This window comes from Nelumbo nucifera, chromosome 5 (genome assembly GCF_055504915.1).
Source record: "Nelumbo nucifera cultivar China Antique chromosome 5, China Antique-T2T, whole genome shotgun sequence".
Classification (NCBI taxonomy): Eukaryota; Viridiplantae; Streptophyta; class Magnoliopsida; order Proteales; family Nelumbonaceae; genus Nelumbo; species Nelumbo nucifera.
The window spans coordinates 1395182-1412445 of NC_142653.1; the positions used below are offsets into that span (position 1 = coordinate 1395182).

General features: G+C 36.9%; 2 protein-coding genes across 6 annotated transcripts; one reads left to right on the forward strand and one right to left on the reverse strand.

Annotated features, from left to right (window-relative positions):
* Window positions 1–3091: 3091 nt before the first annotated feature.
* LOC104603783 (Pentatricopeptide repeat (PPR) superfamily protein) lies at window positions 3092–10083 on the reverse strand. 2 transcript variants are annotated; one of them, XM_010267917.3, is made up of 8 exons: window positions 9942–10080; window positions 9782–9859; window positions 9318–9451; window positions 8959–9077; window positions 8697–8876; window positions 6873–6920; window positions 5851–5915; window positions 3092–4169 (listed from the first exon to the last, which is right to left on the reverse strand). In XM_010267917.3, the coding sequence occupies exons 3-8, from the start codon at window positions 9447–9449 to the stop codon at window positions 4126–4128; spliced, it is 588 nt and encodes a 195-aa protein (XP_010266219.1). In that variant the 5' UTR covers window positions 9450–9451; window positions 9782–9859; window positions 9942–10080; the 3' UTR covers window positions 3092–4125. The 2 variants fall into 2 exon arrangements, with proteins under 2 accessions (XP_010266219.1, XP_010266218.1); XM_010267916.3 differs by lacking the exon at window positions 9782–9859 and having other exon boundaries at window positions 9942–10083.
* A 189-nt stretch (window positions 10084–10272) lies between these two features.
* LOC104603782 (uncharacterized) lies at window positions 10273–16080 on the forward strand. Of its 4 annotated transcripts, none has more exons than XM_010267911.3 (7): window positions 10273–10639; window positions 12297–12432; window positions 13171–13326; window positions 13644–13696; window positions 13872–13959; window positions 15484–15594; window positions 15691–16080. In XM_010267911.3, the coding sequence occupies exons 1-6, from the start codon at window positions 10475–10477 to the stop codon at window positions 15582–15584; spliced, it is 699 nt and encodes a 232-aa protein (XP_010266213.1). In that variant the 5' UTR covers window positions 10273–10474; the 3' UTR covers window positions 15585–15594; window positions 15691–16080. The 4 variants fall into 4 exon arrangements, with proteins under 4 accessions (XP_010266213.1, XP_010266216.1, XP_010266215.1 ...); XM_010267914.3 differs by having other exon boundaries at window positions 15698–16080; XM_010267913.3 differs by having other exon boundaries at window positions 15772–16080.
* Window positions 16081–17264: the final 1184 nt, after the last annotated feature.

The following is a 17264-nucleotide window of genomic DNA, read 5'->3' on the forward strand; positions in this document are numbered from 1 at the left end:
AACTGGTTATCATCACCAGGAGATGGTTCTCAATACACGGCGGAGATGTGCCGTGGAACGTTGTAGGGCCCCATAGTCCATCAAACAAGTACAGCATAATTGCTCCATGATGAATTTGAGCTGTCCCCGCAAGCAGGCTCTGGCATCTCCCGCGGGGGGTCTTCGAATGGCTGTCAATAATTGTCTTCGAATTTGACATTTTGTGTTTTTACCTTTATTGGGCTTTTGCCATTTTGTGTTTGTAAGAGAAGCAATTTTGGACCTAGTGTTTGGTCCAATCTATGCTGCTGTACAAAGTCTTACACCTAATATCTGAAATGAATGGCTCATTTTTTCATGGCGTGTGGAAACCTTCCAAGCGTAAAGTGACAAATCCAGTCAATTCTCTAGACCAAATCTCTTACAAGTGTGACAACCCTTTCAAGATGTTAAGACGTTTCGCATAGAAAATAAAGCATGTCAACTCAACGATGTTAAAAAAAAGAAGTCAGATGCTAGAATGTCGAAAACACTATAAACTTGAGAATGAATTTTGACCATGGTTTTTAAAAACGAACCGGTGACCGAACCGGCCAGGTGTCCGGTTACCAGTTCGAACGGTCTATCCGAACGATTGGCCCATTCTAACAAAAAAATAAAAAATAAAAAACGGTCAAAACCGTTCAAATGGTTAACTGGCCGATTCAGCAATTTGCTAATCAAAATCAACGGTTTTGGGAGAAAAAGCGGTTTTGGAGGAAAACGGAACCAGTCAGGTGACTGGTTCCCAGTTTTTCCGGTCTGACCATCCGGTCCAGTCCAGTTTTGAAAACAGTGATTTTGACCACACAAACTAGGGCTGTGAATAGGTGGTCAGTCGGGTTTGACCTGATGGACCTGAACCGATTGGACTGGGCTTTGGTTTCAGGATCTATACCGATGGATTGATTCCTATCCCTAATCTATTGTCCTGATTATTATCAGTTTGTAATTGGTTCTACCTAGTCTCGAACCGATTCATCGGTACAAATATATTAAATGTATATAATTGGGTCCATTGGGTTAGACATTATTATCCCGATAACTGATCAGTTCAGTTTTGGGTCTAAAATTAGAGACCCTTTCCAAGACCTTGATATTTTTTGTTGGATCGGTTTTGATTCTACCCTATATCGCGACCCAGACCCAATCCATTGACAGCCCTAACACAACCCTTCCTTTTATTGGCATATTTGCCACTTTATGAGAGGGGTGTTCATTATATGGTCTAAATCGCCAAACCACACCAAACCAAACCTGACCCAATAGAATGGACCAGACCAAACCGTAATAAAACAATTCGGTTTGGTTTGATTTCTATAGTAAGATAGTTTGATTTGATCTGAAAATTTCTCAAATTATAATTTACTAGTTTGGTCTAAAATCTTCTCCAAACCGAATCAAATCAGACTATGAATAATCCTACTTTATGACCCTAGGTCCCACTTGATGACTTCAACTCCCATGAGATGAGAGGTTGAAGTTTTCCTATATGCTATGATTCTCATAGGCTAATATAACCCTAAAAAATTTAACAAAAAGCCCTGAAGAGAAGTCACTAAAAGTAATACTTTAATCTTCACGGAGAGGAATTCAAAACTTGACATAGACACGCTTTCAGTACAAAACAAGATATCATGCTTCCTTAGTGCAACATAGACAGATGTCATACATTTTCCTTTTCCCATGGTTACTAGCTGTCACAAACCTCCTTCCAAGTATTTGACAAATAATCAAGGAATGAAGGGAAACAAAGAAAACCTACAAGAGTCATATACCCTTAAATGGAATACTAAACAATAATGTCTTCACTTAGCAGCTTAGTTCCTAACATTTCACTAGAACATGGCTTCTGTATTTCAGCTCATAGGAACAGATGTAATACCATCCATTGAATTTCCTTTACATTTTATCTTTTCCTTTAAATTAACTTCTGTTGAGTACCATGAACATAGAGTTAAACCTATTCTTTTCTTTTCTTTTCTTTTCTTTTGACAATGAAGAGATAAGTACCATGAACATTCCTTACTCATAAACAGATAAACAGGACCACAAAATAAAGTGAGAAAAGCATCAATCAGCATATGATCACAGACCCGCACCATCAAGCATGTTGCATTCCAAACTGGTCAATAGAATCGGGCCTAATAAGGAAAGTTTGGAATCAGAAGACAAATACCCCTTTATATGCCATTCTTGGGATACCATCTTGGAAAGGAAGAGAAGAAAGGCATAAAATATGGAGAAACTCTGAAGCATATTTAAGTTAAATTAAAAACTAAAGTTTAATTACTGTATAAAAGCTGTACAATAAATAAAAAAAGTTATTAATTATGTCTAAGATGTTACATGGTTTACTTAATTTTATTGAGGACTTAACAACGTTAAAGGTGTCACTTATAACATCTCACTTTATCGCTATTTCACTTTTCTTTTCTTTTCTTTTATGCATAAGTGTAGATTTTGCCTAAAAACTAAGGCAACAAAACAATATAAGGAAATGGTGACATCTTCGCTAACGGATTCAATGGAATTCAAATATCAGCACACTAGGATCTGACTTGCAAATATGGCAGTATTTGAAATTGCGTGGTGGCTTAAAACTTCACTTATTGTACAAAACTTCCATTCTATTAATTATTTATAGAAAGGTAAAATCCTCAAACTAGAGAGCTTTTCTTTCAGACAAATGACATTCTATCTTCTCAAGAAAGAGCAACCAATAATTGAATGCCCCCATTCTTCAAGAGAAGCCTTCTTCCTCGTCCATGTATCTAACCACTTAAGAAAGTGAGAGTAGTTAGCTCCACTCTCAAAAAAAAAAAAAAAAAAAAGAAGCTAACTTTAGACACATGACAACCTATAAAGAAAATCATCCACTTCAAAACATGTAAAGTCCATATTAATAATTTTAACTTAATTTTTTTAATTTAAATTAAAGATTCATTATACAGACTTTCAATGGTAAGAGTCCCATTTTTCTTAAATCAAATAGGTTATCAATCACAAATTAAATCTGGTTTAATTTCTTAAATTAAATAAGGAATTCATATCAAATATACCATGTAAATAGTGAATCTCAAAACAAAATTATATATAACTGTAGTTGCTCGTATTTGGTACAAGGCCACTCTCTAGTCAATAAAAGAATATACAAAGTTAAAGACCAACTCCAGACCCAGACCCTATAGAATGCCTCTATAGAAACAAAAGGAAAAATCCAAAAATTTGATCTCAAAAAAGAAACATAGAAAGGCAAGAAGGATATGACTTTAAGCTATTTTAGAGATAGCTCATCCCATACAGATTTTGACAGTATCCATCTAGGTCCTAGAAAGAAATCTGATCGGAAAGGCAAATTGCAACATATTTACTCAAAATCATGGAAATGGGTTTAAATCATGGTTTTCCAAGACAAGGAAATAAGTCAATTGAAGTATTTGGACGGTGTAGCTGACCCCATATAAATATAGTTGGAATAAGGCTGGATGATGATGATGAAGTATTTGGATGGTGTGTGAGTGATATTTTATGGCTTTTTTCTTAAAATCTTGCATGGTCCTTAAAAATTGTCTATTCTTTACTTTTGGTGCTACTCTTAACAAATTTCTATTCAACTCCATGGGTTCACTCGCTAGTTTATCTATATAACTGAACCGAACAGATCATAGTTTACTCATGTAGCATAACAGAACGCATAGAGGAATTAGAGAGAACTGTTGCCATGTCATAAGACAAATCCAGTGAGTCACATAATTTTTCGGGTCACAAATCAAGAGTGAGGCTTACCCAATGGGAGTAATGCAACCAAAAAGATCAATCTCCTTCACTAACAGAAGAGCTGAACTTATTGTAAACTAGTCACCAGAGCCAAGACCGTTATCTGGGTCTTGGGAGGGGTAAACTGGATACAGTCCTAACCTTTGGCATTCTTACACAAAAGCCCTCCCCAACCCCCAAAACCTGGTGAAGGTGAGATTTGATCCCAAGTCTCCACTACAACCAGTCAGAGACCTTGCCAACGAGCTACCTGGCACCTTCCGTTCTAAGTTCCAATCCAGATGTAGAGAAATGTGTATAGCACCAACAGATTGGATATGGCAAAAGTCAACAGATTTCTTCAGCAAATATGATGTCAAAAATGAATTGCACTGCAAAACGGAAAGGTAGCATGAAATCAGAGTGGTGGAGTTTGCATTCCACTAAAAGTAAGTGGCACCATGATGCAGAAAAGAGTAAAAAAGTTCAATTTCAATTCTTTTAACTATGCCAAGACCCAAGAACAAATGAGAAAGCAAAGCTAAGAACACCATATACTGATTAAGCATAGATTTTAAGGGGTTCAACCCACCCATCGAAGGGTTCCACTTGAAGATTAAGCCATGGATTAAACACTGACATGATCTTATTCCCCATATATCTTTTATCAAAAAGAAAAAAAATATTCCCATATATCCAGCCTAATGAAACCTTTGCATTGATTCAATTTAGATCATTTAGGTGAGTTGATTTTGTCACTTTTTTGTCATGAGAATATTTCCTAGTTAATTTATGTTTCCCAAAGGATGTGAAGGGTTTCCTAGAGGCCTGGTTCCTAGAAGGCCTCAGCAAGGCTGGAAAAGTAGCTTGGAGTATCCTCCCCGCTGCTGTTTTCTGGGCAGAGTGGGGTGAAAGAAATATTAGAATTTTAGAAGGCAGAATTCAAAAGAAGAGGTGCTCAACAGGATTTTGGGGTATCCTCCCCGCTGCTGTTTTCTGGGCAGTGTGGGGTGAAAGAAGTATTAGAATTTTAGAAGGCACAATTCAAAAGAAGAGGTGCTCAACAGGATTTTGGGGATGGTGTTTTCGTGGCTGACAAACCATCCATTCTTTAAAAATAGGCAAACTTGTTCTTTTTTTGAGCCTGATTTCCTTTTTGTAAGATCATAGTTTTTTGTTGGGTTGTTTTTCGGAGGCTGGCTTTTCTGAGGTTCTTCTGTCTTTCTGCCATACAGTCTCTCTTTGTACAGGGGCCTTTTGTATGCTGCCCTTTTGTTATTATTGAATTACTTTACCTTACAGTTTTCAAAAAAAAAAAAAAAATCTCCAAACTGTATGGTGCCTGCTACATCAATCCTGTCTCAGTGTCTCGCCATTCTGTTCTATTCAGTGCCATGTCCAGCATTGAACTATTGGCACTTTAAATCATTTCTTATTACTTCCATCCAAGTCCATTTCTATCTGCCCCTAGCTCTTCTAGTCCCCTCAACTTTTCACATATCATCTTTCCTACCAGGTGCTGTAGATGGTTTTCTATGCACATTACCAAACCATCTCGACATACCTTCTCTCATTTTATCACCTATTGGAGCTACTCCTAGCCTCCTAGGTTCCTTTGTATGACTTCATTTCTAACCCTGTCCTTTCTAGCTTTACTACCTATCCATACAAGCCTTCACGTTTCTGCCACACTCACTTTTTGGACATGCTGTTTTTTAACTGCCGAACACTGCTCACAATTGTTTTAGACAATTTTCCTTTTAGCCGAAGTGGTATTCACCTATCACATAAGACTCCAGATGTACCCTTCCATTTTGCCCATCCTGCTATAATTTTGTGGGTGACATCCTCCTCAGTCTCTCCTTTGTTATGGATTATTGAACTATGGGAATGTCGTCTAGATCATATCAAATAATACCCAATACATTATATTTCAATATAATGTTAGGAACCAAACTAGATTACTCCCCTCCCCCCCTCCCACCGCAAATACACATAGCATCTGAAACAGAATATGCATGACATGATATTTACAGGTTCTCATACTTATGCTTAAATTCAAACACTTCTTACCTTCTTCTTTTGGGATGTTAGGCTGGTCAATCAAAAGTTGATTAAGTGCTCCTAAATCACTAGCACTGCATGTAAACAATCCAAATTCAAGGTTAACCATATAAAGTACTAAAAAAATTGCCTAAATGCAAAAAAAAGTTTGTAACCACAAGAAAAACAACGCACCCAGATGTACATGGCACTAACAATCTAAAAAACTGTTCAAGAGGATTACAAGGCTCTACTACCAGCAATTGTGATATTTTAACAAGTAAAATGTACAGTGATAAGTTTGAGTGACAACATTAATTTTCATCCTCAGACATCTGTTTAGTAGAACCAACCAAATGGGAAGTCAGAACAGCCTGCATGATGGTTGTGTTGAACTGTCATGCTCTACCCAACACCAGAATTTTAGATTTACTTGATGCACAATATATTTATGAAGACCTTATGTTGAATATGTTTAACTTCAGTATCCATGGTTTGGTGACTATTATCATACAAAGTAACTTGCAACTGAGTCAACTTAAAACTTCTAGGTAAACTGCCTTTTTTAAATCAGTTTCTAACTCAATGTTTCACTGTAGACATAAACATAAAAAAAAATCTGGTCTATGTGGTAGCATGGAGGCTTGATTAGTGCAGAAGATACAGCAGGAGAATTTTTTAAACAAGAGAGACGATCTTAGCCTATTCTTAGAACAACAGTTCCACAACTGCTCTTCAATTTCCTAAGAAACTCCTCTTTTGAAGTTTGTTAGAATGATCAACCTGCCTGAAATATTTTACAATTAAAACAGGTTTAACATATACCACATTTATATTACAAGAGAAAACTGCGCTTTAAGGAAAAAAAAACAATTAAAACAGGTTTAACATATACCACATTTATATTAAAGGAAATTGCCAGTAGGTTGGTACACCTCTGAGTGCTCCCCCACCCACCCAGGAAAAAAACAAGTATTATGTATCAAAAAAAGAAAGAACAATGCTTTGAAATAACTAATATGCACTTGGAAAAATTTTAACATGATACACACCTGGACTTCAAGGAGAGTGCTGAAACAATTGATGACTTGAGAAGGTACCTGGAAATTCAAACTTGAATTAGACATTAATTACTAAGCCAAATTTAGCTTTTGACCTTTTGCAGCAATCTGATAAAATAGTTACAAGCAAAATTTCTGGAACAAGTAACCACTACAAATTAGAACAACCAAACAGTCCTAGATCTCATAAAGTGGAGTAGTTATGACTAATGAGAAATTAAAAGCCGTTTTCATCAGCTTATTCATTTGAAACATAGTTCCTTACTTCCTTAAAGTGGAAAACAATAGTAAAGAAGCACTTAAGCAGAAACCTAATGTCTCCACCAAGTATATAGTTCTATCAGTGTAATTTGTGCAGTGAGCTTCACCTAAGCAGAAACCTTAGAAAGGTCATTGTTTTGGTGCCTGCCCAGCAGAAAACAATAAAAAAAAAATCAGTGCAATGTGCCCAGGTGAACATGCACCGCCTTTTCTTTTCTTTTTCCTTTTTGATTGTTAATGAGATCAAAGAGGGAACAAGACAAAAATCCTCTAAAACAAGAACGCCAACCAACACCAAATACATTCCAAATGTAACAGACTTCCTGCAAAGCATTTAGCATTTCTTTTGCAATATAATGGCTCTTTAACCATATAAACGATGTCTATAAAATGACATGTGGATTCCATGACTTCACAATGCTTTAGCAACTAAATCTAATTTAGTTACTTACCATGCAAAAATTTCCAAGAAAGGTGATAATAATAAAGGCAATATAGAAATGAGAGAAAACAATAGCTGGCATAGTTTTAAAAGATTTCTTGTGGGACAAATCCAAACAACATACCAAATGAGATTGGTGACTTGGATGACGATAATGATGATGAAATTGGTGGCTGGAGAGGTGGCGGCCAAAGGCATTATGATACCCATCTCAAAGTTCCCTAAGGGCTATTCAAACAAAACCTATAGAAAACCATGATTTCTGTTTCTCTTTTCTCAGCCAAGGGGTCTCCGTCATGCACCTCATCAAATTAGGCAAGCAAGTTCTTTGATTCAAGATTGACTTGTTTAGTTGGTTAAGGAGAACAGATAATGAGATAACAGGTTCTTCGGCTAGAAGTGTGTTTGGTGGGGCTTCTTTGTATTGAGACCTGCCCATCCAGGATTGGCAGATTGAAAATTTTAGGGTGGGCCAAGTAAACTGGCTTAGTAGCTACTTCCCCATTGGAAATGTACTTCATTTTGTATATTATATGTCATATTGAATGGAATTCATCAATCTATTAATCATAAAAAAATGCTGGGTTGGATTTCGTTGTAGAGTGTATTGGATATTAACTTCAGCTTTGGCATTGTTAACTATAACATGGTCTTCTGGGTTTAACCCATGGCTTGGATGTGGTTTCAACTCCACCTTCATTATTGTAGTTTTTTTTTTTTTTTTGAAACTGGTTAAATGTGGTCTTGGGTTTAACTGGTTGAATGCTATTCATGTTAAAGAAGGATTGCTTACGGGAACATACATGTCATGGGAATCTATAATCTCAAATTGCCAGTGAAGATAGAAGGAAAAATTAATTAATTTTTCATTTTCTCTAGAGAACCAGAAAGTTTCTCTCATCCTCAAATTTCCATGAAAAAACAAAGAGTGGAAAGTTATTCCTTTCTCTTTTCTCTTTCTTTTCTTTTCTCCTACTTTCTATTAAACAAAACAATGTAAAAGATGCACAAGAAAACATAAGTATTGAAGAATATACAGAATTCGCAAAAGAAAATTGCAGAAATTTCAGAATATCCAATTATATGAAATAACAGTTCATAGAATTTCTTACTCGGAGTAGTGCATCTCAAAAATAATCCTAAGTCCCTCTAGACAATCGAAAAGACTTGGCCGTATCCCAATCCGCAGCTGCATCTGCTTAGTGGATGGTGATATAGATCCCCCTTTCATTAGTTGTCTACCATCTCTAAGAATCTTTTCAAGGGACACAACAATGGAATGGAACTCTTCTCTGAAAAAAGCCAAATACTTATATGAACCAAATCACATAAAAAAGACATTTAATACAGATAAGACACCAGATAAAGGCTCACATTGTCTTTTTCATGGAAAGAAAGATTGTTTCCAAAGACTCCATTTGCTTTCCTAGCACCTCCTCTCGGATGCCACTGATACATGTGAATACACCATAATTTTTAGGTTCTTGTAGTACCTGATTATGGAAGAAGAAATCCTTCAACTAGAAAGTAGCAACAAAAATAGAGAGTTTTGTATATGCATAATACATCGGTAAAATCTCGGGCTGACTAGTGTGAAAACATGGGTTAGAGCCTGAGTGCCATTTTGTAAAAAATAAATTCCAAAGCTTATGTTAATGCCTAATCCACCCCTCCCAACACCTTAGGTAGCCGGGACGAACAGTAAACAATGGCTCTTATTTAGAGTATAATACCTGCAACCTCTCAATGATTGAAGAGGCATTTCTGAACTGAGCAAGCAATTGAGATTGAAGCTGATCCCATCTACTCATATCATCTTTAACTTTTCTGAACTTCTGCTGGTGCTTCTTCACCATCATCTCCATATCTAAATAACCAAACAATAAGAAAGAAGGTTGGTATCTGATATTGCCAAAAGGAAGCTGGAAGAAGAAGACAATTGGCATGCCATCGTATTGACTCTCAAAACATCCTTTCCCTATGCCAGTCTATGCGAGTTAAGTCTAAGTTGGAGTTCAAGCTAATGAAGTGTCCTAATATCATGGAGAAGTAAGGGACAAGGATTCCTTTTTTTTTGTGTATGAGAGGAGGATGAACAGCAATTGCTTGACCTATAACAGTTCTGACTTCTGAGTTTAAAAATTCAACAGAATCGTAATATCTGCTAAGGTAATTCCAAGAAAGAGAAGAACATTACTCCCAAATCAAAAGATGGCAACGGGAGAATTGTGTTCTTGTATTGGTCATGCTGCCTGTCTCAGTCCAAATTTTCTTACTAAACGAGGAAACCAAAACGCTGAAAGTAAGAAAATAAGTAAAACCAAACAGAGAAAGATTGATCAGTAGTCAGGCCTTACGTAAACCGGCAGTTGAGATGATGGTACTTGATTCTACGCAAATAAATGCTTGATTTTACTTTTCTTCCTCTGCGAAACGGAAGAGGTGAGAGGAAGCCGGATAACAGAAGGAAGCGATTTGGAGTTGGGCTTTACTTGGCTCCTACGACCAAGTCGTCCAAAGTCCAACCACATCTTGATTTTCGTATCTAAACCCTAAATCCCGCAAAGGAAACTTCGGCCGTTAAACAGTTGGGCTGTCTTTCAGCTTTCTGCACATGACACGTTACCTGACTGAGGTCCTTATTTGTCTTTTCGATTAATTGGAAATATTCTTTAGTCCATCCTTATGTTAACGTGTCATACGCTAGATGGACACGCAGTTGCTTCAAAGGTGTGCGTCATGCATCACGGCGCTTCTGATGACTGATGAGAACATCAGAGCACCCATATTGTAGGCTGGATCATCTCTTGGTATTTGGAATAAAAAAATAAAAAATCCGAGAAGTAGTTGGTTGTTCATTTTTTTTTTCTTTTCTGTTGAGTAAATTTCGATGGAAGAAGAAGAACAACAAAATCGACCAGAAAGCTGTGAAAATGGGAGAGAAGACGGAGAAGCAGAAGAACAGCGACAACAAGAAGAAAGTGTCTTACAATTTCTGGATTCAATGGATGGCTATCTCACTCTCTTGGATTCATTGTCTTCGACCCTTCGCCAGGTTAGATCGGCTCTCCTTTGCCCTATTAACTGTTGAGTTCTTCTTGTTGTTTTGTAGATTGTTGGTTAAATTTTATTTTTTAATTCTTCCAGGTTATGTTAACCTGAAGCTGTTTACTTTCGTTGGTTCTTTGCATTTATTGCAATTGGTTGTTATTAATACTGGTTCATCAAGTTACTTGACTATTTCGTGTGTTGTAAAACCTCTGAGTACATGCTTTCTTTGGAGAATCCTGAAATTCCCAAGGCCGACAGAATTGAAGTTAACTCTTTTGTTTTGGTAATTAGTGGCTTGCTTATGGTCTCCAATCCGAGGGTTGCTACTTAAAACATTGATTACATGGCATATAATGCATGGAGAACGGCCTTTTTTTAATTTTTAGATGGCATAATTTCTGGACACGCTACTAGTAAGTATACTGTATATTACTAGGAATACAGTTCAACTGACTGACGATGATTAGGACCGAGTGCCAAAGGTGGGCTTTTCAAATTTTGACTGATGCAGCCTTTTTAGAATTATTTTTTTTGGGTAATAAGCATTTGTTGAAGATGAGTGATCTTCAACTCTGTCTTAATTGTTTTCTCTTTGAGTATACGAGTGGTATAGGTGTCCAAGGTTTTCTTGATAATTCACATTTTAGGATTTAAATGAACTGCTTTGAACAGCAGGGGTAACTTTGCAGTCTAGGAAGAAAGTGGGCACTTTTTTATTTATTTATTTTATTGTTAGACTCTTAGTGCTTCGAAGGAGTGTTGAAGCTTTGCTGGTTACTCTTCAGAATGCATCTTGATAATCCTATTGTTGTAGCATATTAATATGCATGTGCGTATGTCAACCAATATTTTTACTTATTGCAGAAGGACAGTTGCTTTCGTTTTAATGTACTTTACACATTAAGGCATGATAACATATTGGTTTTTCTTTATCAGTAATTGCAAAATTTATTAGCACAAAAAGAAGAGAGAACACTAAACCCCCTTGGAAAAACAAGAGGAAGAACAAGAATGGCGAGCATGACAACCAGAAAATGAAAAGAGTATAATCAAATGAGACAACTAAAAAACTTGCCTGGGATTTTCTTTTTTGAGAGAAAGTAAATTATCTCCAGGACAAACCAAATCTGTGAACTGAAAGCCTGGCGAAGCCATCTTACATTGATCACACTGATCTTCAGCATCCATCTAAACAAGCTGTTCACTCCATTGCAGGATCAAAAAAATGCATGTGGCACACATTTTAATGGGTAATGAATAAAATGTATATTATTTGGAAAGTTTAAGGGAGGAAGTGAAAAGGGCAACCATGGTATGAAAAATTCTGTTTAAAGTATGAATTTATTGAATAGCTGGAAAGAAAAAAACAAATCGAAGGGGCAATTTCTGCATTGCAAATTCTCCTTGAGTTCCAAAATGAAGAAATAAAGAGAGAAAACACCTGTTCCTTGTCATAAGTAAGTTTTAGAAAGGACCAACTCAAAGACCTTTAATGAATAATGAATAAAAGTTCTATCTAAAAAACTAATATCTTATGATTTTTATAGTACAGACAAGCAGAAAAGCACTATTTCACACAATTTATTGGGTAATATAGTATAAAAAATTATTGTATTCTTTTCTACCACCAAATTTTGTTTTTATAAGCTATTCCTTTACAGGGATGGATTGACCTTGCCAGTGCTCGACATTCCATGGGTGTATCACGTGTCACTAGTGTATTGTTCGACCTCAAATTGCACTCTGCTTCAACCACATTGCATGTGGCTGAACAAGGTGGTGATTTTTCTCTGATAGGTACTTGTTGAATTTTCTGAGCTTGCTTAGTACTTCATTGTATTGAAGGTGATGATTTATTGACAACGTATATCAGATGGACATTAGTGCTTTGGGGTTACAGAGACAGCCATTAGAGAAGCCACAGGATGTGGCTGATTTAAGAGGCCTAAATCTAGAAACATATAAAATACAGGACTCCTTGTATCTGAATGGGAGCAAAAGGAACTACTGTCTCGCAGTTCCACATATTGCATGCTGAGATTTCTAAGTGGTCCCTCCCACTAAGGAATCTTCCAGGTCAAAACTTAATTATCTTGGCCATATAATATGTAAAACCTTATTTTAGCTGCTTTCCTTCTCAAAGGAATGCAATAGGTCCGATAGGTCTGACAGTCTGATTTGCTCAAAATTTCCATCAAGATCACTGGTTGGTGAGATCTTCCTCATATGATTGTCCTAATAAGAGTATTCTCTGTTGATTGCGGTTCTCCCTTCCCTAATAGCTTCTGCCTATCAGCTTACACCAATGTGGAGCCTCTTGTTGAAGTCATGAAGCATATTTTTATTGTCAAATTAAGTCTATGATCTTTTTTTCATCTCTCTCTCTCTCACACACACACACACAAACACACTTGTCAAAAGAAAAAAAAAAAAAACTTCTTATTGAAAAATACTTGGCCTCTTTTCCCTTAACTTTTAACATGGGATTCTTTTTGGGGTGTCAAAGTAATTTTGTGATATATGGGCTATTTTTAGCTGATTCCATGGGAGAACAACCACATTTTGTTCTTTACAAATGGTCATCTTCAGACAGTGGAAAATGTGGGTCAGGGGAAATAGAAATTGATAAACGGGAGCTGCAGCAGTCTAGTAGTCCTCAGCTACGACATCGAGGGGCGTCCCCACATTCTGGTATATGTTACCTTTTTGCAGTCTATTCTTTTATTAATGGGATTTTCCAAAACAGGTGATGCAAAAATCAAAGAATAAGGATTGGCCGATGACAATGTAAAGGCAATATACATAACGTGAATATAGGGGAAGATGGGACAACTATAGCACAATTCTGTGGGTAAGGGAAGTATGTGACTTTATATCTGGCACAGAGATCTAATGTGCATCACATGTTCCTGGACTTACAACCCATTAAATTGGTGCCTTGATGTTCCTTTTCTAGTTTCATCCTTAATTAGTTGTCTTTATTTCTTCTCATTTCGTGTTGTCCATAGAACTGCAGAAGGAATACCCAGCAGGGTCCACGACTTCTCCCAAAGCCTATCAAGTAAGTGACCCATGAAAGATCTCAAAATGCATCTTAATTTAATATAAATAATGGGCAACTGGCGTTGATGATACAAGTATCTGAACAGTGGAAGGACCATGGAAGAACCTGGAATACATTTAAAATGTTAAAATTTAAAACAAGTTCATTGCTTATCTACTATCTGCCTTTTCAGGTACAAAATGAGCGCTTCAAATTGTTATCAGTGTTTGGAACTTTGGTTTCTCCAAAGCTCCATACTGCCCAACTTTCATTCGAGACAGGTTAAGTTAATGCTACATACTTTGCTGCATGAAAATAGACATGGTTTTATATATAGTGAAGACAACCATTGTACCTGATTTGTTTTGGACAAGAGTAGCCCCACTCTTATTTCCCACAAAATAATGTATTAGATTGGCAAATATTAAACCATCAGGTCTGCAAAATATTCAAGAAATTCCCTTTAAAGTGAGAGGCTGTACAATCAGGAAAAGAATCCCACCAAGCAAAAAGACAACAAACAGATTGGATCAGAACATCAACTTCATAGGCAAGAAGCGAGATCAAGGAATGTCCCTGAACTCCTTCAAAATCTGATGTCAAAATAGGAAAGTTGCCACTGCCTTTTCAAATATGCTGTTGTTTCATTCCCCCCATACTGCCAAAAAACAGCCAAGGGTATGAACCATCAAACTAATTTACCCCTACTCTGTAATCCTTTAAGCATTCCAGAAATCTTTACTTCAAACTGAATGAATGAATGAACAAGAGTAACCCCAGTTTGCCATCTTCTAAAATATAAAAAAGAGTTTTCAATCATTTTCACATTCTCTCTCTCTCTCTCTCTCTGATCAACTACCAGTGAGATGACAAACTTTTTCCTTTTTTTTTTCAATGAACTTGTTAGTGGTAATCTCATTCGCCTCCTTTGTCATAATAATTGTGCTACATTATAATGTAGGACAACTTGTCCAAGTCAAATGGGTAGAATGATAGTTTAACCTAATGTTTTAAAACACGGAAGTTGGATATATTTTAGTTAATTGTTGGGTTGAAATTGATCTTTAAATTCTATGAAAGGGTTAGCTGGTTCTTGCTCAAGCATTTAGGGTAGTTATGATGTTTATGTGGTTATTAGTATGAAAGCACATAATTAGTAGAAAAAAAGAATGTATGAAAGCACATTATTGAGTTAGAGAATGTAGTTTTTGCAAACTTTTGAAGCTATTGAGCTTGAAAGTTTTTTTCTTTGGTTGTGCCCAAATCAGATGATCTGGGTCAGCTACATCAACCCTGCAGGTTGCTGCAAATATGTGAATATTTTAGGGAATAACAACCATTGGGAATTGCCTTCTCACTCCTGCCATCTCACTCCTTTTTGTCTTTCAATTTTCAAATAGACATTGAGATTTATCCTCCATGCCGCCTGCATAAAAAATTTTGCATTTTTGGGGTTAAGATTTTGGTGTCCAATGTGAACGTTTCAGTCTATGGCAAGCGTGAGATGCAATGGAGCCATTCTCTTCCATTCTCTTTAATCGTTATTTTTTATTTTTTTTTGGGGGGGGCGGGTCAGCCTGGGGTTTTGCTCTTTTTATCTTGTTGCATTGTTGCAGCTGTTGTATCCTCCCTTGGTTTCTTATTTTAATGCTCTGTTTTTTTAACTTTTACAATACACAGTGATTGTCATGTGGAACCGATGTAGTTCCTGGTGATTCTTGGATCATAGATTTAGGTTTCATGAGAGCTTAATACTTGTATGCCATGATATGCATGGCCTATTAAGAAATTTTCACTTTCTGCAGCACTGGGGACACTTGTAAAAATTGCCAATATGCGGTCTTCGATGCTCTCTGCTTTTGCTCAAGTACAGAAACAAAGTCAGGCTACCACAAAAATGGCATAAACTTGCCCAGGTTAGCAAATACCACCCCCATCTGAATGCTCATTCTTTTCCTCTTGCATTGATTGTTAAACTTTTCAGTTCAGTTACTTACAATTCCAATTTATAGGACATAGGTTAGAATGGCCCAAATCTTATGCAAACATGCTTTGTCCATCCTCCTTCATTATCAATCTACACTTATTTACAGAGGTGTGGGACCTGTGAAGCCAGGATTCTAGGTTCCACAAAAACAATTTGATGAATATGCATTGGGCAAGGCGTGACAAAGCACATTTCACCTCATGATAGCTTTATAGCGTTACTGTTTTTAAATGACTTGTTTGCTTCAACTATTAAATCTCATGGTTGATTTTGAAAAAATAGTAGTTTGTAGATTGTTGGAACTGGTGAAGAATCAACATGGACTCTTACCTGGTGATTCTGTTTATGCCCTTTTAAGACTTGGACACTGTTAATGAAATGAGACTCGGAACCATCATCAGAGAGGTTGTTTGAAGATATCCAAGTGCATATTTTCCTCCACTAATTTTCTGAAAAATATTAACCAGGTATCTGATTCCTGCCAACTGAAATACCCAGGTTAGTGATCACAATAATCAAATGTAGGCATCTTTCAACTGCTTTCATTCTCTTTTATAAATGTGGAAGGCATTGGGTTTCTATTTTTCAGTGACAAACTACTCAGACATGGGAAATTGAGAATTCGGTGTTAATCAGTCGAATCATTATGTTCCTAAACTGGCAAGCAAGCTCATGGGCCTTCAAAGCATTTCATGCTTCAGGTTTCAGCCATGTTCACAATTAATGAGGTCAAGATCATGCAAATTTGGGGAGGTCAAGATCATCAATTTTTTCCTGGCAATAAACAATTAATGAGGTGGTCCGCCTTTTCGTTAGGGCGTAAACTATAAAATTAGGCCAACTCAAGCATCAAGAAGGGAGGGAGACCTTTTCTTTCAGACAAGTGGTTAACCATGTATCTGCAAATGGCACCTCAATCGGTCAATCCAAAGTGGACCGCGTTAATAGGCCATATCACTTTTTTTTTTTTCTCGAACTAATAGCTAATAAGCCTAATAGAGCTCACCTCAATCGGTCTATCCAAGGAATGAAGAAATGGAAGGCGATATATTGATACTTGAACCGCCCGTACGAATCCGAGGAAACAATGGTGATATATTGACGCCTGAACAGCCCGTACAATGTATTGGGGCATTTTGCCAACACCATTGAAATTGAATAAGCCATACCAACAGGACTGTTTCCACTCACCACTGTTGAACTGAATTGGCTCCATCACCTTTTTTTTTGGGTTGAAATTCAAGGGATTCATTCACTGCCGGAGAAAGCGCTTCCAATCATTATATGGCTGCCTACTGTATGGTGAGCATGGGCCGGTTCTGTTTAGTTTCAAGGCAGAATTTGTAGCCCTTCTTGTAGGGCTCTGGATCTGCTATCCACCTGGGCCTCTCTACACATCTCTCCCATGTGCAAGCATAAGCCCTAGTTACATGTGTGTCCAAACTGTCGCCCTTAACTGTCCCATTATTAAGCAAACATTTTTTGTTCTTTTCTTTTCCCATTCTCAATCGAACAATAGCTTGAACCCCAACCTATCGTCTTCTCCCTTTGCTCTATTTCTCGCATAGCTCACGGCGGTGAGCTCTTCTTTCTGGCTCT